Source organism: Thunnus albacares, chromosome 18 (assembly GCF_914725855.1).
Source record: "Thunnus albacares chromosome 18, fThuAlb1.1, whole genome shotgun sequence".
Classification (NCBI taxonomy): Eukaryota; Metazoa; Chordata; class Actinopteri; order Scombriformes; family Scombridae; genus Thunnus; species Thunnus albacares.
The window spans coordinates 4322039-4347036 of NC_058123.1; the positions used below are offsets into that span (position 1 = coordinate 4322039).

The following is a 24998-nucleotide window of genomic DNA, read 5'->3' on the forward strand; positions in this document are numbered from 1 at the left end:
TATTGTACTTTTCACCCCACTACATTTATTAAAAGCTATAATTACTTTACAGATGAAGAATTTACATGAAAAAACACAACTAAAAGATTAAACCAGCAGTTCCTCAACATTTTTGGCTCACAAAAAATCAGTGCCAAGTTAGAGTCTAAGGCCCAAAGAGGTAAAATGATCCAATATTCCACCAAAAATCAAGATTAGAGAGAAAATGCAAAAACTGAAAACAGATTTGTGAATCATAACTTTGTTTTTTCTTCTTTCCTCTCACATTAATCTTCTCACGACCCCTCAGATTTATCTGCTGACCCTTTGGAGGGGCCCTGACCCCTAGGTTGGGAACTACTGGACTAAACTAGCTAACTGTATATAAAGTAGTTGAAACTAGCTCCACCTCCAGCAGCTACAACAGTAACATGCTGCTCTAACACCGATGCTTCACTATTAATAATCTAATGATGTCATATATAATAATATATCAGTCAGAGGGGACATTTTTCATTAAGCCCTGTTTTAAATTCATTATTAGGCTATTATTATTATTGTTGTTTTTGTGATATCTTGAACATCTATCATATTAAAATATCAGGAGGAACACAGATTATGAATTGTGGTGGCTTTGTAGAAACTTATCATATCTTGCTCGTTGCTGCCATCTTGTGTTAAAAATATAAAACTAAACACTAAAAGCAGGTTTAAACTGAACATAGATTAAAAATTAATCCAAATTTATGTAGCATAGCTATGCTTATTCTTTTTTTCCTTCCCAATCTATCATCTCAAAACCGCTCAGATTGATCTTGTGACCTTTATAAAGAAGTTTAAACTCGCTCCACTCCCAGCAGTTACAACTATAAAATGCTGCTTACACACTGATGCTTCAGTATTAACAATGTACTTTGTTAAATTTATTAAATATATGAGTCACGAATCGATTTTGAACTAAATTTAACTAAATTTAGCCGGTATTACTTCTATACTTATACTTAAGTTGGATTTTAAATGCAAGACTTTTACTTGTAAGGGAGTATTTTTACATTGTGGTATTGATACTTTTACTTAAAGTCCTGCTCCGCTCAAAAATACGTTTTTCATCTTGTTCCTACAGTTGAATGTTTGAGCTTCACTGTGCAGAATGATTTTGTTTGTTTTCTCTGAGCTCACTGAAAATCCGATTCAAGGGCATTTACGAGCATGATTTGTGACATCACAAACAGTTTGGAGTCAATTCTGCTCCAATATTCACAAGTGTGACGTGGAAACTGGAAGCTTTCAGCGCACAAACACTGAGAATAGAAGCTGTTAAACTTCTGAAATGAAATATATTTGTATATTTATAGACTCTGGATGAGATGATGTAATTTTAAGGATTGTATCAAGATAATTTATTTTTTTAAGGTAAAAAACATATCAGACACAAATCTTCTTCTCTTTAAGTAAAGGCTCTGAGTACTTCTTCCAACACTGACTATAATACTGAACCTACAGCTGTTAAAACATGATGATCTGACGTCATATGTGAAGTAAAGTAAATTAATGAAGTATAAAAGAATTGACAAAAAAGGATCTGATGCACACTTTTGTAAAGTAATTACGTAATTGTAATAATATTCTGATGTGGTCGTTCAGAATCATAATTGGTGTTTTAGTGTTTTCACATTATGTCATATAGAAACAGTGTGTTGTGCTTTGCATCAGTTTCATTTCAGCAGGAAGGAGGGTTTAGTCCTTAATGTGAGTAGAAACGCTGTTTCACCGCTCCGCTCTCTTCACTTTAGTTTCGCTTTCTCCTCAAAGTGAAAGTTAACTTCAGTCCGTCTGTTTTTTAGCGTCTCGGCTGCGTTTTTCATCGTTGAACCGCGTAATTCACAATAGTCCCGTTAAATCTGAACACAGTCTGCGTCAGCGGGGTCTCTGGTGAAAGGTGAGTGTTTACACAACAGTGTCAGACTAATGAGCTTCATTACGCAGGCGGGTCCGCGCGTAATAACAAGTTTTACTACACGGTGGCGGATATTTAGGCCAAAGCTTGAAGTCAGACCACCGTGAGCAGTTTAAAGTGTTAATCTTTTAGTTTGGTGCTTTTAAATATTAAACTGGAGCTATAGACAGTCTGGCAGTAGTGGAAGAGTACTCAGATCCTTTACGCAGGGGCGGATTTAGTGATTTGGGGGTGGAGGGGGTGTCTGATCTTTGGGTTAAAGTGAGTTAAGTTTATGATATCACGCCGCCTCGCTTCGATGGTGATAGTATGAATAGCATGTTAGTTTCTTTATTAAAGTGATGCATCACCCTCATGCATGAGTCATACACCCATGATGATGATGAAGATACGGAAAAATTGAATTGCATGGCAAAAATAGCATATTGTCAATATTTTTGAGGACAAATTCACAAATCATGTTTTAGTTTGCACCCTGTTTAGGATTGTGGGCAAACTCTGTTCACCCTTTCTCTAACTGGGAATGTTGGTAATGGCAGTGGTAGCAGACGTGCTCTAAACCAGAGGCCGGTTTAATGTCAGACAATATTTTCACAGACCGGCGTTTGAGGTGCGGCAGATAAATACAACAAACTAAAATGAGACGACCGGCTTAAAAACTGTGGTATTTTATATTATATATTATATTATATTATATTATTGCATACTCGTATGCAACTTTATTAGCAGCGTCCTCATAACATTGCGCCAACAACATAACATGAGTAACATCCTCTCTGCCTCCCCAACACTCTCTGGTCGCTATGGTAACGTTTAAACATGCCTTCAAAATAAGATACACCACAAAAACAAATATAAAGTGCATGAAAAATGCAACAAGACGGTCCCATCTAGGGCGGCCCGGTACTGGTCCGCGGCCTGGGGGTTGGGGACCACTGCTCTAAACTGTTTTTCTTAAAGGACCAGTATGAAAGATTTAGGGGGATCTATTGGCAGAAATTGAATATAATATTCATAACGTGCGTTTTAATTAATGTATAATCACCTGAACATAAGAATCGTTGTGTTGTCGTTACCTTAGAATGAGTCTTTATATCTTTATACCCGGAACGGACTAAACACTGGCTCTAGAGAGGTGGTGGAGCTTTTAATTGTTATATAATGCTGGATAGTTTAATCAATAATAATGCATCATATTTTAATTGTTATATTTTGTGAGTAAAATCAATCAGAATCAGGTTTATTGCCAAGTAGGTTTGCACATACAAGGAATTTGCCTCGGTGTTGTTTTGGTGCGTAACAGTCAAAATGAAGTGACTGTAAACAATATAAATAAGAAGTAACTTACAATAAAAGAAAAATGTAAAATATATTGTAAGTGAAAGGAGCTGCTGCAGGTTTAACATTTTAAATATGAAACATACAACAATGAGATGAATGTACAAGATATTCAACAGTCAACAGTATGCAGTGTGAATTATTATGATAATAATAATACAAGTTGCATTATTGTAACGCAACATGTAGGATCAAAGCTCACAGATGTGCAAATGCAAGACTGTGGGGTGATATATTAATATAACAGTATATGTCAGAGGGGGGGCGGTTAGAGTCCGTGTCAGTAGGGGGTCCAGGGCTTTGTTGATGAGGTTGCAGACAGGAAGAAACTGTTCTTGTGGTGTGAGGTTTTGGTCCTGACAGACCGCAGCCAGTAACCAGCGTAACCAGTAACATTTATCTGTCAGGTAAATGCAGCAGTGCAGCGTTTTCCTCTGAAGTAGAAGTAAACTGTTGCACATTTTTCTAAGTGCTTTTGGGGCCTTTTGTAAGTTATTTCAGGGTTCAGTTAGTTAGAATAGTGACATAATTTAATATTTTTAATATCTAAACATAATGAATCTAAAGCTTCTTAGGCCCTTGTAGTTGGGGGCCCCAGGCAATTGTCTACCTTGCCTTTACTTAAATGAAAGTAGCAACATCACGCTGTGGAAAAAGTGTCAAGTCGAAGTCCTGAATCCCAAATTCCAGTTGAGTTCAAGCACAGAAGTTTTGTCGGCTAAATGTAACATTGTGCCTGCAGGTCTCTGCTCTCAGGGCCACAGGAAATGACAGGAAATGCCACCAAATAAAACCAAACGCCTGAAAGGATCCCGCCGCTGCCAAGAAGAAGAAGAAACACACAGAAATATCAGCAAATACACGTTACTGTTAATGATATTTATTAAATACGTCTGCCAACGCAGTAACATTATAGTATCATATAAATTCTTTAAATGTAGTGATATATATTTAGTCTGTCAACACACCATGAAGAGATTGACTACTGCTAATATAATGAATAACAATACATATTGATTCAATAATTATAGACTATCAACATTATTTAAATATTAAATGTATATTGATTGATTCATAACCAAATATAACCTATAGCTCATTGATTCAACAAACAGCTTATAGCTTGAAGTCTCTCTTCAGACACAAACACAGACGGACTATTGAACTGTGATCAGGTGAATTTAATATGAAAAGCTGACAATCGATAGTTTATTGATCACACTGTTTTTGTTTGTATTTACAACCTGTAAAGACTGTAGCCTGCACATATCCACTGATATAAGAAATCTGCCAAAAAAGAGCTTTATATTAATACAACATATGGAAAAGTTTGCTTTGTGTATGTGAAATTGACTTAATGAGCTAATGCTAGTCACTGTTAACTTAATAGATAACCTGACTAGATAACATCTGTTAGTTACAGTGATTTAGATTTATACAAACTGATAACTTAATGTTTTAATAGCATAACTAGTATGATGATTTAATGTTTTGGATAAAGCACATTTGTCAGTCACTGTTGTGTCGAGGAAACTTCATATAATGACCAGAACGGGTGTCGTTCAAACTGGACATTTGACTGTTTTTTCATCTTCTGCATTATCAGTGAATATGTTTTCAATCGGTTAAAAATTACTATCGATAACTAATTAATCATTGACATCCCTAAGAGAAATAGGAAGAAGCGTAGATTGAAATGATCCCTCAAATGTGGTTGTCAAACACTTGACAGTAAACTTTATTGTGTAAAATGACATCAGTGCACTGAAACAGTAACTTTACTGGGAATTTAATAATTATAAATGACTATAAATAAAAAAACACATAGAAAAAAAGCATATGTACATATATTAAACTTGAAATAAGAAAAAGAAATATACATAAAATGATGCTTATATAACTTTAAAAAAAAAAAAAAATGTTGGTGAATATCAGACAACATATATACCGATATCAATATATCTGTGAGTGGCCAATATCGGCTCTGTTCGGTTTGAGTCAAAGACAACTCTGTCCACACAAAGCTTACCTGGGTGTGTATATATACTGTAATATTGTACGTCTACCTGCAGTATATCCAGACATTATAGTCACGTGTTTTGCAAACTGCTAGCTTTATGATTTCAAGCAGTCAGTATCTGGTCCGACCTGTTGATCCTGCTCCTCCATGCTGTCACCTAAGAAAATAAAAGCTCTCCACCGCAGACTCACATTCACTCACCTTAAAGGACGTGCAGTGACTTGATTTCGACAAAACAAGCCACAGTGAGGGGCTGTTACCAAGATATGTAACTGACGCGTCGTCATGTAGTAAATCAAACATCTGCGGACTTGTGCTTAAGATGTATTTATTTACTACTGTGTACCAATACAGCCTTTGCTATACACACACTTACACCAATAACTTGCATGAAAACAAACAAAAAAAAGGCTTAAAGATTAGCCTCTAAACGGCTACATATGTATTTCCATATGCTGCTGTCCAATACGCCACCTACTGTGACAACCAGGGAATAACCTTAACACACACATAGATACAAATGGCTCTAACAGGACGAGTTCACCATTTTTCAAGCCTGTCAAATGACGTGTAAACAGTTTTTTCTTGCTGTAAACTGACCATTAGAAGATCCCTTCATAATGCACTTACAATGGAAGTGATGGAGGACAAAATCCACAGTCCTCCTTCTGTGCAAAAAATGTATTTAAAAGTTTATCTGAAGCTAATATGAAGCTTCAGCGTCCAAATGAGTCAAATCAAGTAGATATCTTTCAACGTTACAGTCTTTTTAGTGTCAATGTCCCTCTTTTTGTTACTATACTTCCACCTGCAGCTCAACAGGGAAACACTGTCCGAGGAAACACAAAGAGGGAATTTGATGTTAAAAAGACTGTAAATGTGTCAGATATCCACTTGATATGACTAACTCAGACTGCCAGTATGAACAGGAGGAATGATTACAGCGAGGAAAAACCTCTTTCACTGTTCATATGGACACCTGACTATTGTTTTAAGACACACTTGAGTAACTGTGAACTTGTCCTTTAACGTCCTGTCTCTTAATCCCACAGCGATGGCGGGGCATCATAACCACCGCAACGACAGTTCCCAGATGAGCGCGATTCTTCAACCTGAAGACCTCTGTAAAAACTGTAAAAACAAAATTGAGCAAGAAAAAGAGCAAAACAGCAAAGATGTCACGAGCGAAGCCAGCTGCTCCTCCTCCTCCTCCTCCTTCCCCTCTTCCTCCTCCTCCTTCACCTCGTCCAGACCCTCCGGTAACGGGGATGTGAGAGATCAACATGTAGAGCGGGATGAACCGGTGCCGACACAGTGGCAGGACGACGCTCCGTCATGTTGTCAGCTGGATGATCTGAAGCGACTTCCGCAGTGTCAAAGCAAACTGGGACGTCTGAAGTTCAGCAATTCAGAAACTGTCCTCATAGATGTAAGAATCCGTCCTCTCCAGTTCTAATGTATCCCTTCCCTCCTTGTGTCTGTCTCCAGAAGTGGGAAGTACTCAAGTACTGTACTTGTACTTTACTTGAGTTTTTGATGCTATTTTATTCTTCTACTTCACTACATTTATCTGACAGCAAATCACAGAGGTGGAAGAAGAACAGTACCAATACAGCAATATAAAAATGCTCCATTACAAGTAAATGCCACGCAAATCTTACTCATTGATTAGTTGTTTGATGTATAAAATGTCCAAAAATGGTGAAGCTGACGTCTACAAATGTCTTGTTTTGTCCCGATCAACAGTCCAAAGATATTCAGTTTACTGTATATCCTCTAGAAGCTGGAATCAGAGAATTTGGATATTTTTTTCACTGATTATCAAAATAGCTAGTGATTAATTTTCCTGTCAGTCAACTAATCTATTAATAAACTAAATGTCGCAGCTCTATTTCAAAACAGAAGTTATAGCGCTTCACAATAGAGCAATAGAGCTTACAAAGCAGAAATAATGTCAACAAAAACAACAAAATCAATATTACTGTTATTAGCAAACATCAGTTTAAAAAAGTGAGGGAACATAAGTGAGTTCTGAGAAGTTTTTAAAAGTTTGGGTTGAACTGTTGCAGGTTTGGAAGCTGCAGTTTAACCTCTTACAAAAGAGCAGTTTGTAGTTTGTATTCCTTGACTAACTAGGAGACACTTTCCCTCTAAACTTTTCATTTAATGAACCTTTCAAATGATCCAATATTCAAGATTAGAGAAAAAGTCCAAAAAACTGAAAACAGATTTGTGTATCAGAACTTTGTTTTTTCTTCTTTCCTCTCCCATTAATCATCTCACGACCCCTCAGATTTATCTGCTGACCCTTTGGAGGGGCCCCGACCCCTAGGTTGGGAACCACTGGACTAAACTAGCTAACTGTATATAAAGTAGTGTAAACTAGCTCCACCTCCAGCAGCTACAACAGTAACATGCTGCTCTAACACTGATGCTTCACTATTAATAATCTAATGATGTCATATATAATAATATATCAGTCACAGTGGACATTTTACTGAACATGTACTTTTACTTTTAAGTACATTTTGCGATAATACTTCTGTACTTTTACTTGTGTAGAAGCTGGAATGCAGGACTTTTACTTGTAATGGGGTATTTTTAAATTAAAGTATTGGTACTTTTACAGTAGTAAAGTATATAAAATTCTCGCAAAAAGCAGTTGTTGTTGTTGAATATAACTATTTTTTTTATTTATTTTTTTACACAGGTGGATTCTTTCAACCAGAGAGCAGGACTTAGGCCCCTGAAAGGGAGAGACTTGTGGCACAGTAACTTTGTGAAGATGCCGTGTTCCTCTCACAGTGTCACGATAGTCAAGTCTTCAGTCTTCAAGGTGTGTTTGAGGCTATGCACAAGATTAGTTCCTTTTGAAAGAAACCAAACCTGGAAACCAAAAACCGAGATATTTCTTCCAGAAACTGGTTTGAACTAGCCAGCTGCACACCAGTAGGTGCAAAAATATAGTTTCTCTTGAGGAAATAATGGATTATATCAAATTAATTGAAACGAAATTCATCCTTTGAGATTAAGGGGATCACAATATTGTGATTTATCATAAAAATGAAAAACTTGGCACCTGACTTTAGTTTTAAGACAGATTTGAAAAACTGTAATTAATTTAATCTGGGTGGGAAAGTCAAAGAGCAACTTTACTTTGCACTTAAAAACTGCAACTTTACTGTTTTGGTTCACTCTCAGCGCTCTCATAATGGTGTTTTCAGAGAAAAAGCTCTAAAAAGCCGCTGTACACTACCTGCTCAGCACCAAACGGCAAACAGACACAGTTAGCTGTAGACTAGCTGGTGAACATAGTGGAGCATTAAGCAGTCTTTTTTCTCCACACATTCTTCTGCCTTATCAAAATCTGGCACCTACATTACCCACAATGCAACTCTACTGCCAACAGTTCAGTTGAAGGTTTGGGTGTGTTATGCTAGTAGCGGCTAATGTAGCCTGGAGCTGCTAGCCTCCAGCAGAGATGAGGAGCTACAGAGGTCTGATAACCTCAATTCTTTCTAACTTTTATTACTTTTCAAACTTGTTGTCTTCAGCCCCGACCGACACTGACTCAAGTGACATCACTTGGGGCAGTTTATCAGATTTCCCCTTAAAACTGTTTTGGTTCAGTCCCACGGCTCTCATCAATGTTGTTTCCATTACAAAAGCTCTAAAAAGCCACTGTACACTACCTGCTCAGCGCCAAACAGCAAACAGACACAGTTAGCTGTAGACTAGCTGGTGAACATAGTGGAGCATTTAGCAGCTAAAGAGCCAGATATTTCCCTCAGGAGTTGGTGGAGAACAAAAACAGAGCTAAAAGAGAGTGAATATTGGACTCACATTCACCAGGTGGACAGAAACACGACTCCAAATGAATGATAATGTTGCTCCGTAACTGCTGGATGTGGAAATAAGCAACTCTTTCCTAACAAGTTCAACATATCAACTTAAAAAGTGATGATATGTCCCCCAAGTGGCCAAAAAAAAAAAAATCAGTTATTGCAAGTTTAAAGAGACTTTTTACTGAATGAATCTTTTCCTGTGATAGAATCCCACCCAGACGTCGCGGTGGGAAGTGATCTCCAAAAATCTGGGCAGCCTCGCCAAAAAAACATCAGTGGACGTGGATGATGTGGCGGTACGTTGGCAGCCATGGACAATTTCTCATTTTTCTCATTTATTTAAACTGATTTTTATCTCATCTGTCTCCAAGAAATGTTCAATGTTCAATGTTTCAAACTCTCTCACTAGGAAGCGATCATGAAATATAACCAAAAGTATAAAGACAAGTGGTCTTTTGATGCCCTCGCCAGCTTTGTAAAGGTCAGTGTCCATGTGTGTTCACTCCAAATAATTGAATCTTCAGTTTTGTGATGCCCTCTAGCAATATATTTATAATCCTTCACAGGCTGTCCCGAAAACAGAGAACTACTTTGACAAGTTGTTCCCTAAGATCGCAGCGTTGGCCCTGAAGCTTCCTGATTATGTGAAGAAGGTATGAAACTTACTGGAACCAGTGGACGTAGCGTTTTTTTTCCATATTGATGGTGATGGTGATGAAGTGTGTTTTTCATGTTTTCAGGCCATCCCGCTGCTTCAAAGGGGACACAACTCATCCATCACTCTGTCGCAGGTTCAGATATCCTGCCTGCTCGCCAACGCATTTTTCTGCACTTTCCCTCATCGCAACACCTCCACACCCAACTCAGAGTACCACAACTACCCAACCATTAACTTCAGCAGGTTCGGCAACACAGTTCGATTGCAACCCTTAAATACTTTCTGCATCGTGTGTATCTTGTATGTGAGTTCACTCTTAATTCTCCTTCTGCTCGCAGTCTGTTTGGGATTTGGTCAGACCGGAAGAAGGAAAAGCTGAGGGCCATCATGCATTACTTTAAAGTGGTAACAGATGAGCGTAAGTCTCTGCTGAAGCTCCTCTACTTCCTGTTTGTCAGGTGCATCAGTGTAAATCTGTGACTGTTGTTGAATTCGTTGCAGACACAAAACCGAGAGGACTGGTGACGTTTGAGAGGCGATGCCTCCGAGACACAGACAAGCCCGACTGGAAAAGGTAATAATGATTTTAATAATAATATTTATTTATAGAGCACTTTTCAAAACCAAAAAAGTGAAATGCAACAGCAAGTCTGAAGGAAAAGAGCTGAACCGTTCTCAGTTATTCTGGCAGCACCCAGGTGATCTCGTCTCTAGTCACAACATCATTATAAGATTGTTTACTTTAGTGCTGTCTCTATGGCAACAGTCATAAAACCAGGTCAGCTCGACCGCGAAGAAGACAGCTGTCTGACGCTCACTGTCTGCTTGTCTAAGGAGTGTTTCAAACATGACACATGAAGGAAAATCCTTCAGAGTAAAATGTTTACCATGTTCATCATCTGAGTTTAGCATGTTAGCATGCTAATGTTGCTAATTAGCAGGAAACACAAAGTACAGCTGATGTGAATGTCATTCATTTTGAAGGTATTTAGTCATAAACCAAAGTATTGGAATATTAAAAATTTTGATTAGATGGTGGCGCCTGATGAAACATAAAGGGAACACCAAAGTGATTACAGTTCATCCTGAGGGGAATATCTGGAGCAAATGTCAATGTAATTCTTCTTATTATTGAGATATTAATTTCACCCCTGTTGCACAAAATACTGCTGAAGCTGATGTTCAGCACCAGTCAAACGTTTAGACACATTTTCTCATTCAAAGGAGTTAGAAAGTGTGTCCAAACTGAACAGAGTGGTGCTGTAAATATCACTTTGCAGGTAGCTGTAATAAACCAAAATATAGGATGAAGTGAAGTTTTGACCTTATGATGGTGTTAGATGAAAAATCAGAGGGTCATCAAATATATAACAATTCATCTTGAGAAGAACATGAGTATCTGAACCAAATTTCACGGCAATCTGTCTAATAGTTGTTGAGACCTTTCACTCAAAACCACAAACCTAATGGTGGCGTGAAAGGAACAGTTGGGGGATCAGAGAGATTCATCCTCTGAGGACCATCAATGTCTGAACAAAGTTTAGAGCCAATCCATCCAGTAATTAATTGAAAATTAATTGACTAATCGTTGCAGCTCTAGGACTGACTGACCCACAAACAGACAAACATGCCTGCTAGCATAGCTAATAAAACTGGTGCTCTGTATTCAAAACAGAGTTGAGTTGAGTTCTTGCTGGTGTAAATCAGTCGTCTCTGAATTGTTTTTGTTGTTGTTTGTGTTGTAGCTCTAAGTCGACGATGCCTAAACTGTTTGTGTCATGTGGCAACATCGAGACTGAAGGAGAAGGCATGCTACAGGTAAGAACTGACCTGAAGCGACGATGACCAGCAGGTTCAGTCCAGAGTGGACTTTTGACTGCTCCTGTGTGTGCAGGTGGATTTTGCTTCCAGTTGGATCGGTGGAGGTGTGCTGGGCTCCGGTCTGGTGCAGGAGGAGATCCTGTTCCTCATGAACCCGGAGCTGATTGTATCCCGCCTCTTCACTGAGAAACTTGGGGACAGCGAGTGTCTGATCATTACAGGTAAAGATGAAATGATTAGTTGATTAATGGATTAGTAGATCGACAGAATGTTGAAATATCTGCCTAATTAACCAAAATTAGGTCATTTATCAAGAAAAGATGTCAAACTTTATCTGGATTTAGCTTCTCCAGGGTGAGGATTTGCAGCTTTTCTTAGTTCAAATCATAGTTTACTGAATGTATTTGGGCTTTGGACTGTTGGTTGGACAAAACAAGACATTTAGGGACATTACCCTTCTTTTGGAGTCGTGTTTCAGCTGTTTTAGGAAATTATTGAGCCTTTTAAAAATATAACTTAATATTTATGAGCTGTTTTTAAAGATTTGTAGGACTCATACAGAGTAGGGAAGTCAGAAAGTATTGACTAACACATTGTTGGTTTTGGTCTTTTCATGTGATTTATTATTAGCAGCTTGACTGTATAATATCTCCGTCTCTCAGGCTCTCAGCAGTTCAGCGGTTACTGTGGCTTCGGTGACACCTTCGAGTGGGCCGGCCCTCGTGACGACCACCACAGAAGGTATGCGTGTTTTTTATGTGTGTGTTTTACATTTGAAGTTATTTATTTATTTGTTTTCTCAGAGATGTGATTCGGTCCTTTTAGGGACGACTGGGGTCGGCTGCAGAGGCAGATCCTCGCCATCGACGCGCTGCACTTCAAACACAGAAGAGACCAGTACACTTTGAACAACATTACACGGGAACTGGACAAGGTGAGGCTTTTCTTTGTGTGTGTTATTCACAATTTTATCATACGACATAATAATCATATAATACGCTTATAATACAAAAACATTCTGATAATACATTACATATATAGAAATTAATTAGCAGTATATCATCATCGTCAACTACTAGTAACAACATCATTAAGTATTTTCAATTCATTAAAATTAAGTAAAATTTAAAAAAATTAAGAAATAATAAAAAATAAAAATTAGAAAATAAAATGTATGTGTATAAAATGTATAAAAAGGAAATGCAAGTGTATAAAATACATTGAAAATGTCAATATCAATAATAATAAACGTAATTAAACTAAATAAATTATGACAGTAATTATATTTAGTCAGATTTTTCCGCTCAATGCAACTGAAGGTTTGATGCTTTCAGTGTGTTTTTAGTTAACAAGGATCTTTTTAATTTGTTGTCTATAAATCTATAAAATCTATTAAATCTTTGTCCAGAAACTGAATGTATTGTTATTATTATTAAAGCCTGTAGGAGCCATTTTCAGTTGAATGTATGTTTGTGTTGTTTATGTTTACACCTCCGACCAAGCGGCACCTCCTTGTTTTTGGTTAAATTGTACTTTAAGGAAGTCAGGTTGATCAGTTTCAGGTGTGTTGCTAATTTGTTTGAGAGTCATACAGTCTTTGATCGTGCTCCACCGTGCCCGGTTTTTTATTTAGTCTGATTTTTTTGTGTTTATATTTTATAAACTATCTGAACAGCTGGTGAACTGTAACACATTATACAATAAATCAGAACTTCTGCAGATCTGAGACGTTTACTGGAAGCATGAAAACGACAAATCTCACAACAGCCCCTCAGTGGCTGTTTTAACGAGTTAAAACTCTAACTATAAAATGTAATTTTTATTTCTCTCTAAAAATTGTTTATTTATTCTGCATAACTGAACATTCTGCACCGCTGCGTACCTTTAATACATGCAGTTTGTCTGGAGTATTTATATTATAGTGTTTTAAGAGCTGCAACGATTAGTTGATGGACAGAAAATTAATGAGCAACTATTTTCATAACAGATTAATCATTCTGAGTCATTTTTTAACAAATAATTCTCTGGTTCCAGCTTCTCAGATGTGATTATTTTCTAGTTTCTTTAGTCCTCAGTAACAGTAAACTGAATATTTTTGGGTTGGGAAACAGTGATTGAAATTTTCTGATACTTTATGGATCAAACGACTAATCGTTTAATCAAGAAAATAATCATCAGATTAATTGATAATGAAATAATCATCATTTGCAGCCCTAGTATTGTTTGGTGAGTGTTTCTTTATTGGTAGAGAAATAGGATGTGTTAGTTTTGATAAAATTCTGTCTCATTTATATAATCTTTGGTTTTCACTTTTATATGATTTTATTGTGTCCTTGAAGGCATACTGTGGATTTAAGAGTCATGGTCACAGCGAGCCAGACATCGCCACGGGGAAGTGGGGTTGTGGAGCCTTCAATGGAGACCCACAGCTCAAAGGTACACCTCTTCTTCATCTATCCATCTATTGATTTCTCACAGAAGAACAAAAAATAGATTATGTAAGACTTTGTCTTTGTCTTCCATTCATGTTCAGCTGTGATCCAGTTGATGGCAGCAGCGAAGGCCAATAGAGGAGTCGCCTTCTTTACCTTTAGGGATGAACAGCTGAAGCAAGGCCTGGAGAAGATCTACAACCTGCTGGTCAAAGAGGAGATTACAGTTGGTGAGTATCTAAAAAAAAACAAAAAAAAAAAACATTAGGAGTGTTGAATGTTTCTCAAGCTCTGTACTTTGGTTTGATTCATGCTCAAACTTCCTTCACAGGGAAGCTGTACGGACTTCTGAAGAACTTCTGTGCAGAGCAGCGCTCTGATGGATTTCACTCGGATCTGTTTGAGTTCATCAAGAAATCTGTCAGATGTTCCCGGAGTCTGCTGTGAGGACAGAAAAATGTCCACATATGCTTTCTGAACCTGCACTAAAAACTCACGGGAAAGTTTAAATCACAGAAATGAAGAAGTATCTACTTAATTATCTATTGTCTATAGAGAGAGAGCATGCAACAAACGTTCCAAGCTGGAATTAAAGGACAGGTTCACAATTTTCAAGTGTGTCTTAAAACAGCAGTCAGGTGTCTGTAATCATTCTACCTGTTCATACTGGATATTAAAAGATCCTTCAAATGTGCTTTCAATGTCAGTGATGGAGGCCAAAATCCACAGTGTGTCCACACAGTCATTTAAAAGTTGATGTGAAGCTTATATGAGGCTTCAGCAGTCTGAGTTAGTCATATCAAGTGGATATCTGACACATTTACAGTCTTTTTAGCATGAAATTCCTTCTTTGTGTTACCTCGGACAGTGTTTCCCTGTTGAGCTGCAGGTGGAAGTATAGTAACAAAAAGAGGGACTTTGTCACTAAAAAGACTGTAACGTTGAAAGATATCTACTTGATTTGACTCATTTGGACGCTGAAGCTTCATATTAGCTTCAGATAAACATTTAACCACATTTTTGCACAGAAGGAGGACTGTGGATTTTGTCTCCCATCACTTCCATTGTAAGGTCATTATGAAGGGATCTTCTAATGGTCAGTATGAACAGGAGGAATGATTACAGCAAGAAAAACATGTTTCAATGTTCATTTGGGCTCCTGACTGTTGTTTTAAGACAAACTTGAAAACTTGTGAACCCGTCCATTTATGTGCTTCAAACAAGGACGGCGGAGGGTTTTTGGGTTTTGATTTGTGCTTTGAGAACACCTGGAAACACACTTTGATGTGGAAAATCAGTTCATCTTTAATGGACTAACTGTTCTTAAAGTTAAATTTAAGTTAATTGACAGAGACCTAATTGTAATGATCTATAATGTTGTAATTACATCTTGACTGTAAACAGTTCTATATTTTACTGCCTTAGTTTTGATTGATGTGTTTTATTAATAGCTCACCTGAGAAGAAAACCACAAGACAAAAAACATCTTAAGCACCTCTTACTGTGAGTGTTTGTTTTATTTGTTTCACACACCCAAAAGGCACACAAAAGGTAAAATACAAACATACAAAATCACCAATACAGTGTTCAAAAAATTGCACTATAAAATAAGTGTAGGATTATATTAATGTAGAGTAGTAGGAGTTTTACCGTATTACAAGTATGAACAACAATTACAGAGAGTGATCATTATTGTTCCAAATCAAATGTTTTGACAGCAAGACATTTCTTAATCTTTTTTTGTGCCTAGACAATAACACAAAGGACTCTGTATTACATTTACATTCCGCAAGATAACAAATAACAATATTTGATAGAAAACTGACGACATGACGTTTTATTTCAAAGGAAGATGAAGATTCTCAGCTTGTCTAGATGGATAATTATGATATTGTGAATTATTAATAAAATTATATCTAAAACTGTAATGTAAATCTGCATTCTTATATGTAACTTTAAACACAAATGTACTGATTTGAAGGATGTTGATGTCAGAAATAGTCAATAACTGCTATTTAAAAAAGAGAGATGCACATGGTACAACAGCTTTGAAAAAAGTTGTTAATACAGATAAGTACAGATAAGTTGGAAAATTACTTGCCCAAAGAATGTTACAGTATGTTCAATACAGATAAATTAAACTATAATATAATGGTAAGAAACATGTACAAAACCTCTTATTTTTCTCAGAATCTTAAGAGATTTGGTGATTTTATTGCAGACAAAACCAACCTGCTTTCTCAGTTTATCATCAACCAGAAAACCTAAAAACTCATATTTCTTATTTCCCGCAAATAACATGAAATTACACTTTTTGACATTTAATGACAACTTATTTCTTATATCTCTAATGAGAGTCATTAAATGTCTTATTTGAGACAAAAAGGTTGGTGTCATCTACAAAGAGTAAGATCATTTATATAAATAAGAAATAATAAAGGTCCTAATATGGATCCTTGTGGCACACCATATTGCATTATATTTCTTTTTGACTCATAACCATTAATAAAAACATATTGTTTTCTTTTAAGAACATTACTGAGTCACTTATAAACATTACCATAAAAGCCGTATCTATACATTTTTGAAAGCAAAAAGTCTAAAACTATAACTTACTGCCTACTCATTAGTATCTAAATCTGTATACATTTTATCAGTAAGTTCTAAAAGTGCCATATAAGTTGAATGATCTTTACAGAAACAATATTGGTGATTATACAGAATATTATATGAGTTCAAGTGTTCCAGGATTCTTTTATACACTAGTTTTTCCAAAATCTTTGACAAACATGGCAATATTGAAGTTGGACGATGGTTTGTAAAGGATCTTCGATCACTTGTTTTAAATAGTGGAATGACTTTTTTAGGTCAGAAGGTATCATGCAAATGTCCATACAAATGCAAATACGAATGTTAAAGGCTCAGCGATAGGAGTCATTACTTCTTTGGTTAGGGAGGTGCAAATTTCATCATGATCGAGCTGATTTTTTTCATTTGAATATAATACCATTCACCTCCTTAAAGTCAGGCAGATCAAAATTACTAAAAGATGGAAAAGAACCCTTTATATAATATAATGCACTGAAACAATTAAAGTCAAGCAAGATTAATGTATCGTAACGTTTTTAATCAACTTCTATCTTCTCTTGTCTGTATTTTCATGTTTGGGCAGAAAGAGAACTCTTTAATCAAACTGAAACTGTCAAACAAAAAAGGATAATTGAAAACAAACCAATCATCTGTTTTCTGTTTTTATTGCTTTAAGTGAAATTTCTGCCTGTTTCAAATCATCTACGAGTTAAACTACAGAGCTGATTCATGATGATTGATGTCAGATGTGTTATTGGATAAAAAAAAATACTCCAGCAGCACTGTTCAACAGGAACTATAATCTTTATTTGCTGTAAACAATAAAACATACAACACTATATGAAAATAAATACATTCTTCAATTCTGAGGAGCTGAGGAATCTCATCATCATGTCTTTACATAAGTAACGACCACTGCATGGCATGATTTTTATTCAGATGAAACTAATTTCAAGTAATCTGTTACATTTGGCACAAAACAGAGACGCTGACAGTGATGCGGCAGGACGGTGGGTGAATGTGAGTGTGTGTTTAAATGTACATGAAACCTCAAACAGGTGGTTTCTCTCTGAATATGTGCCATAACAACCCCGGGTCACTTTAACGTGACTGCTGATAAAAAAGTGCAGAAATATCTTGATCTGTTTCCTTTATCATGCTTCAGCTGATACAGATTCTACGCAGACGGCAGGCATGATGTTTTCAAGAAGTCTCACTTTTAAAAATGCTTTTCAGTGTCTCTAATTATATCAGAGCTAACTCACATCACAAAGGTGCTTAAAAATATTCATACTATTCCTAATTTCAACCATTCAGCGATTTTAGCTCAGCCCAAATATCTCAAATTAAATGTGTTTTTTTTTCTCACCAATATCAGGTTATGATGCTTTGCAGGGTTGCTGAGTTGTATGTGGCCACTATCACACTATTAAGAAATATTGTTTTATATAAACATTCAAATCCAGTTTAAAGGAATAGGATGAGAAGAGTGTGGATAGCTTAGCTTAGAGTAAAGACTGGAAGCAGAGGGAAACAGCTAGCCTAGCTCTGTCTACCAGCACCTCTACAGCTCACTAACGTACAGAGCCCCCAAAGTCCTGAGAGATGTTTAAATCTTGTTCGCACAAGTTATTTAGTTGTGCATATCTTTTGGAACTTTGGGGTCTCCGTAGAAAAGTCACTGCATCCGGCGAAGAAATAATCCCACAAATAACTTTCCATAAAACCTTATATTGTCATTTTGACATGTTTTTTTTTTTTAGGATTACTGCCGCATTCATGTCACATAGGAGGAGTTACTGTAACTAAGAGTTCCTGACTTGTAAATAGCGTTCCTTCAACATCCAAGTCATAACTATGACTGGGAAACTATTATTCTGAAAGCTTCAATATATCCGACTTAGTACTTGATAAAACGTGCCTGAAAACCAAGCAAACATGGACGCCTCCAGCCTCAACTCAACTCAAACCGGTCACTATCCATCCAATTCGACCCACATCCGGTGTCCATCGCCTCCCCTCGACCCTAACATCCATCGCCCCTCATCTTATTCCTTCCTGAATCATCTTGGTGATCAAATAAACTATTTAAACTATACACAAATGGCGTGGTCTAAGTTAGTGAAATGTAAATGAACGTCTGTTATATTCAAGCTCTTGCCAAACGAGTTCACACAACGCTGATTAAACCTAATCAACGCCAGATAAATCTCTCTGTATTTCAACTGAGAGTGAAATGAGTCACTTTGCAGGGATTATGATGCTCAAAATAATTAATCCATCGTTTTACACAACAGTAGTGACAGGGTAGGCTACAGCAGAGCCTGTGACGTCAGTGTGTCAATGGTGTTTTTGTAATTACTCTCACTGCCAGAAGGGGGAGACAAAAGTCCTGCACTCCAGCTTTGATGCATATAATATAATTTTGTCAATCCACAGTATTTTAAACCTTCATACGACCAACTCACTTATCATACAACCTTCCTAAGCTGCCAGATGAATCCTTAACAGGAATCTTTCCAATTCTTCCTTCCATCCGACAAAACATGAATGCGGCATAAACAAACATGTTATATAGTGAACTTTAGAGGTGCTGGTAGGTGTTTTTTTATTACCTTTGGTCAGAGAAAGTGATTGCATACAGTATTTTGTTAGTAATCTAGATGTGCAGAGCAGAGCAAGTTACTGTATGATTAATTTGTAATTATTAAAATAAAAGCAAATTAAACCTAAAGCTAAAACTCTTTGTACTACAAATAAATTTTGTATAAAGTCATACATTCAATGCAGGTTTTCTTACATACTTTCCTCCTATCTGTGCCCATAACTGTGAAGACGAGGTCTTGATGGTAACAGTGTTAGAAGTAGTTGATCGTTGTGCGTATTGTTTGAAGATTTCACCTGTTAACAGGCCTGATATGTGAATATTGTGGAAAAACACATCAATGCAAAAGGTTGTAGGCAAAAGGGGGAAGTCTGTTTGCTGCACCGAAGTCTTGCTGCATGTGTTGGGAGAGTGGATGGAGGTGTAGAAGACTTGTTACGCTTTTCCTGAGAATGCCTCCAGATTGAACGCAGTGTCCAGTAGACGCTGCAGCTCCGTGAGGTGAGTTTGTTTGTTCCCAGTGGCTGGAGCTGCTGCAGGCTCACGGCCAGCATACCTACAAACACACACACACACACACACACACACACATAATGAGCATACATACATTCACAGCATAGATATAATTTTTCTGGCACCTTCCCAGGAACTAAAACAACTTACCAAACGGGCTGGGAGTGGTTGATGGTGGTGCGGATGCGAGGCTTGACGTAGTCGTAGTAGCCCTGGTTCTTGTGCTCTTCCTGACACCACACCAGATCAGCATTTGGATAACGCTCCGTCTCTGCTTTCACCAGGTCAAAGGGGAATGGTGACAACTACAAAGAAAAGAGAGAAAATCAGCTGTTGAGACTTAAAACTGAAACCCCGCTAGTGACTAGCTATGACACTGCAGTTTGAATCAACAGGGCCTACATTTTACTCCATATTCTGAAATTTGAATCAATATTTTCAGACTTTTACTCCGTATTTGGGCTTCTGTTGCAATTGGATGCAGCACCGACACTCTAACATTACCTGTTCGACGCGGACAACAGCTACGGTATCGTCCATGCCTCTGTTGTTGCGCTCGCGGGTAAGCTCATAGTAGATTTTGCCGGAGCAGAGAAGAATTCTCTTCACCTTCTCTGGGTTTGTAGCTGCAGGACCATCATCTGGGATTATACGCTTGAAGTGGGTTCCTGCAGGAAGAGGAGAGATTTACTTTTTTACCTGCACAATTTTTCTTTTCATCCTGAGTTTCCTGCAGTTTTTCCTGCCAGTACTCACCTGGCAGCATGTCATCAAAGCTGGACTTGGCTTCAGGGTGGCGTAACAGCGACTTGGGAGTAAAAACTATCAGCTGGAGATAAAGAGAAAGCAAAAACAAGTTCAGTGACTTGAACCTGTAATTATCATGTGTGTGTGTATTGTGAGTCACGGTTCATGTGTGTCACTCACAGGCTTCCTGAAGGGCTGCAGGATCTGTCTGCGGAGAACATGGTAGTAGTTTGCAGGAGTCGAGCAGTTGACAACGATCCAGTTACAGTCGTACAGCTGACGCATTGCAAAGTCCTCTGACAGTTTCTGACAAAGAAGCAGGGTTAAAAAATGAGATGCAAGCAAGAACAAACTTTGGTATATAATATCACATTAACAGGCAATCACTCAGATGATTGCAGACACACGGATTCAGACTGTTTCTGACACAAACTCACAGGGAAAACATCAGGGTCGTCGTTGCACATCTGGAGGAACCTTTCAGGGCGGGCAGACGAGTGCTCTGGACCCTGAGGGAAGGAGAGAAAATGGAAAAACAATCAAGAATCGAATAGTTATATTAAATAATCTCACCTCACACCCACTAATCTCAGTTTATATACCAAAGATCTAGGTGTCATCTTTGACTGTGTTAAAATTTGACAATCAGCAGTAGCTTTTTCCACATAAGGTCAAAAGCAAAAATGAAATCCTGTCTTTCTTTTGAAGATCTGGAGCCTCTCGCGTGCTTTTATTACCTCGTGTCTCAACTACTGCAGTTCTCTTTATGTGGGAGTCAGTTCCCTGTCTCACCTGCAGCAGCGAGACTCCTCACTGGCACCAAGAACAAAAACCACAGAACCGCTGTACTGCCCTCCCTTCACAAGTTTCCAGTAAAATATATTTTAAGATTCTGACATCACGTCAGTTGATATTCTACATCCAGACCCGTCAGATCCTCTGATCACTTACTTCTCTCTGTTCCATGTTCTCAATCTAATCCAAAACTGACCGAGCTTCTTCCATCGGTCAACACCTGTTGTTTTTAAATGTACTCTAAAGATAAAGTTGACTTGTTTTGACTATATATTTTATTTAAAATGGACAGCACTGACAAGGTGTCATTACAGCATCAGTTCACTAAGATCATACAGCCTGAGACCCTGTTTACACTTGGTTTTAAAATGCGTTTTGGTCGATTGGATCATAAGTGGACAAGTGTAAACGACCACCAAGAAGCTTTGTGATCTGATCACTTAAACCACTTGCGGAGGTGGTCTGAGATGCACTTGACCACATATCCTTTATAGTCTAAACACTAATGCGTCCTGATGCGTCCCCGACAAAGACGTAACAGGAAAATACATCATCAATGCAGGACGTGGTGGTCGATTTGGTGACTTTGTCCTGCAAATCTCAACAGTTGGAAGCCCGTACATATATATTAGTTCTTGAGACATTTTTGTTTTCTTAGCTAACCCATGTGAAAAAAATCTGGTGCTTGTCTGGCGACAGACTGACGTAATAACTGTAACGTAGGCAGTAACGAAATCTGAACACAAGTGGTCACCTGGACACCTTGGAGACACATGATAGACACAGGTGTGAACGGCGATGTGTCACCAAATGTCACTGAAACACATTTTAAAACCAAGTTTATATAAATGCAGAATGTGGCAGATCGAGTTTCTCAGTTCCTACCATTCCCTCCATGCCGTGAGGAAGCAGCAGCACGATCCCGTTCTGTCGGACCCACTTGGCCTGGCCTGAACTGATGAACTGGTCGATGATACACTGAGCTGTGTTATGAAAGTCTCCAAACTGGGCTTCCCAAACAACCAGAGCGTTGGGGCTGGCCATGGCAAAGCCTAACTCAAAACCTGCACACAGAAGAGAAAGAATACGTTCAGTGATAAGTAAAGTGACGTCAGGACAACCCACACTGACACATTAAAGAAGTGTTTTAGACAGATGTTCATCTCGCGAAACTATTGAATAATCTGCCAATCATTTTCTCGATTAAATATTTTGTTTACAAAATGGCAGAAAAATTGTGAAAATTTATAATTTCATGATAATGTCTTCAAAAGTCTTGTTTTGTCTGATCAATGGTCCAAAATCCAAAGATCTTCAGTTTCATGTATGATACAGAAAAGCAGCAAATCTTCACATTTGAGGAGATTGCAACCAGCAAATTTTGGGCATTTTAGTTTAAGAAATTACTAAAACAGTTATTTGATTATCAAAATAGTTGAGGATTAATTTTCTGTCGATTAACTAATCGTTGCAGCTCTAGTGTGCTGCATGTTAATACCTGCAGCATTGCTGTTTCCGATTTCAGCAACTGAATGATGTAAAAGGCTCATAATCGTGCTTCTTATATACATATAAAAACAGTTAGGGGTGCAACTTAAGATTTTTTTTATTATCGATTAATCAATTACTGACTTGGTTTGTCTCTAAAATGTCAGAAAATAGTAAAAATGTCCGTTCTAAGATCCCATGGTGACATCTTCAAATGTCTTGTTTTGTTCAATCAACAGTCCAAAATCCAAAGAAATTCAGTTTACTACCATGTATGACACAGAAAAGCTTCCAGTCATCACATTTGAGAAGCTGCAACAAGCACAGTTTTGGCATTTTCACTTAAAAAAATGACTACAATGATTAAATCGATTAACCAACAATTACTCGATAATCAAAAAAGATTTATTCAGGCATGAGACCTACATGTAAAAGGGAACATACTCTGTTATATCCTTATTCCTGTTCTGATGTTGGATGTTAAACATTGTCAAAGTAAAAAATGTTCCCTGCATGAACAAGCCCAGGTTTCAGCTGCTCTAAACGTTTCGTTTTTAAATTTTCTCAATGAGAGGATGTCAGCTCGGCACATGTCCATAAACGTGCCTCTGTTCTGTAATCTTTGCTGTTGAGGTTGTTGACGTTGTACACTCTCATATTTCAGATCGGATTCAGGCTCTAACATGTACGGATGTATTTGAGAAGTTGCCATTTGGAGTAAAGAACGAGATAAAGAAGTGAAATCCTGCTACTGTTTGTTGACGTAGCTTACGAAGCTTCCTGAAGCTGACCAATCAGAACAGAGTGGGCTCATCAGGAGGGGGGGGGGGGTTTAAAGAGACAGGAGCTTAAACGGCTGAGGCTGATATATCCCTGTTAAATTACCATCAGGTTCAATTTCAGGTCTGAAAGGGGCTAAATGCAGCAAACAATGATTATTTGAAGAGATTATTTGTGTGTGCATGCTGCTCACCTAGTACTCCATATTCAGACAGAGAGCTGTTGCAGACAGTGTAAGGAGCCTGATTGGGGGAGATGTGGTTCATTGGGATGCAGATCCTCTTATCAACATTCTGGTCGTGAAGAACATGATGTCGATGGCTGTGAAGCAAATTAGAGAAACAGAGAAGACGGTGATCATGGATAAGTGGTGAAAGTTAATTTTATTTTCCTCCGTGGGTGTATTTGGTTGTACCTGAAGGTGCCCCTCTCCACATCCTGTCCACTGAGACGTATATGGATCCCTTCTTTGAGCAGAGAGCCAAAGGCCATGTACTCCCCGAGAGCCCAGTCACACACTCGCTGGCTCACCATATTTGCACGGCCCTTTAGGATGCGACTTAAACCTAAAACATGAACACGGGCAGAAATTTACAGTGTGAAATCGAGTGAGAACATGGTCATAGAATATTCATCAAAACAGCAGGAGAGAGGAGAGTACCTCCATGTATAGTGAAGTCTTCCACCGGCACTGAGGAAGCAATTTTTCCAATATGGCTGAGCTCCTCTTCGCTGATGCCAGTGGAAGGGCAGTTCATACTTTTGGGCTGTCCCTCCAGTGTGAAAAAATCTATCAACACACAAACACATACAAAAACATTACTATGGAAGCCCATGTCTGCCAGGTTAGAAGATAAAAGTAAAAATAGACATGAAAAGTCAACATTATGAGATGCTATGTCAACTTTTTATAAGTAAATTAAATCTAACTGTATCCTTAATTTTGTAATTTGTAATTATATCACAATTTTGGCTAAATATCTCAGTTTTGACTTAGTATCTTATAATTTTGACAAAGTATCTCATAATTTTGTTTAAATATCTCACAATTATCATATTATCAATTATCATTTTGACTAAGTATCTTAATTTTCAAAGTAGAGTATATCATTGACTACGTATCTCATAATAATTGACTTAATATCTCCAAATTTTGACTAAGTATAATCATTTCATAAATTATCTCATAATTTTGACTTAGTATTTCACAATTTTGACTTAGTATCTCAATTTTGACTAAGTATCATCATTTTCACAAATTATCCCATAATTTTGACATAATATCTGACAATTTTGAGTTAGTATCTCACAATTTTAACAAAGTATCTCATAGTAATTGACTAAATGTCTCACAATTATCATATTATCAATTATCATTTTGACTAAGTATCTTAATTTTCAAAGTACAGTATATCATTGACTAAGTATCTC

The 24998-nt window shown here is 37.5% G+C and overlaps 2 protein-coding genes across 3 annotated transcripts in view; one reads left to right on the forward strand and one right to left on the reverse strand.

Annotated features, from left to right (window-relative positions):
* Nucleotides 1-1681: 1681 nt before the first annotated feature.
* On the forward strand, nucleotides 1682-14553 carry pargl (poly (ADP-ribose) glycohydrolase, like). Its single transcript, XM_044333777.1, has 16 exons — nucleotides 1682-1918; nucleotides 6347-6723; nucleotides 8005-8130; nucleotides 9346-9435; nucleotides 9549-9620; nucleotides 9706-9792; nucleotides 9880-10040; nucleotides 10136-10215; nucleotides 10299-10371; nucleotides 11543-11615; nucleotides 11692-11839; nucleotides 12281-12359; nucleotides 12444-12552; nucleotides 13958-14054; nucleotides 14152-14280; nucleotides 14382-14553. Exons 2-16 carry the CDS (start codon nucleotides 6349-6351, stop codon nucleotides 14495-14497), a joined length of 1815 nt encoding a protein of 604 aa, XP_044189712.1. The 5' UTR covers nucleotides 1682-1918; nucleotides 6347-6348; the 3' UTR covers nucleotides 14498-14553.
* Nucleotides 14554-17006: 2453 nt separating this feature from the next.
* The window catches only part of ogdhb (oxoglutarate dehydrogenase b), a 29435-nt gene continuing 21443 nt past the window's right edge, over nucleotides 17007-24998 (reverse strand). For both annotated transcript variants that reach the window (XM_044334251.1, XM_044334250.1), the window contains 10 exons: nucleotides 24229-24357; nucleotides 23983-24133; nucleotides 23761-23888; nucleotides 22185-22363; nucleotides 20942-21013; nucleotides 20685-20810; nucleotides 20514-20586; nucleotides 20262-20425; nucleotides 19908-20062; nucleotides 17007-19800 (listed from right to left, as the gene is read on the reverse strand). In XM_044334251.1, coding sequence (XP_044190186.1) covers nucleotides 19680-19800; nucleotides 19908-20062; nucleotides 20262-20425; nucleotides 20514-20586; nucleotides 20685-20810; nucleotides 20942-21013; nucleotides 22185-22363; nucleotides 23761-23888; nucleotides 23983-24133; nucleotides 24229-24357 — 1298 coding nt within the window. In that variant the 3' untranslated portion in view covers nucleotides 17007-19679. The remainder of the gene's footprint in view (nucleotides 19801-19907; nucleotides 20063-20261; nucleotides 20426-20513; nucleotides 20587-20684; nucleotides 20811-20941; nucleotides 21014-22184; nucleotides 22364-23760; nucleotides 23889-23982; nucleotides 24134-24228; nucleotides 24358-24998) is intronic.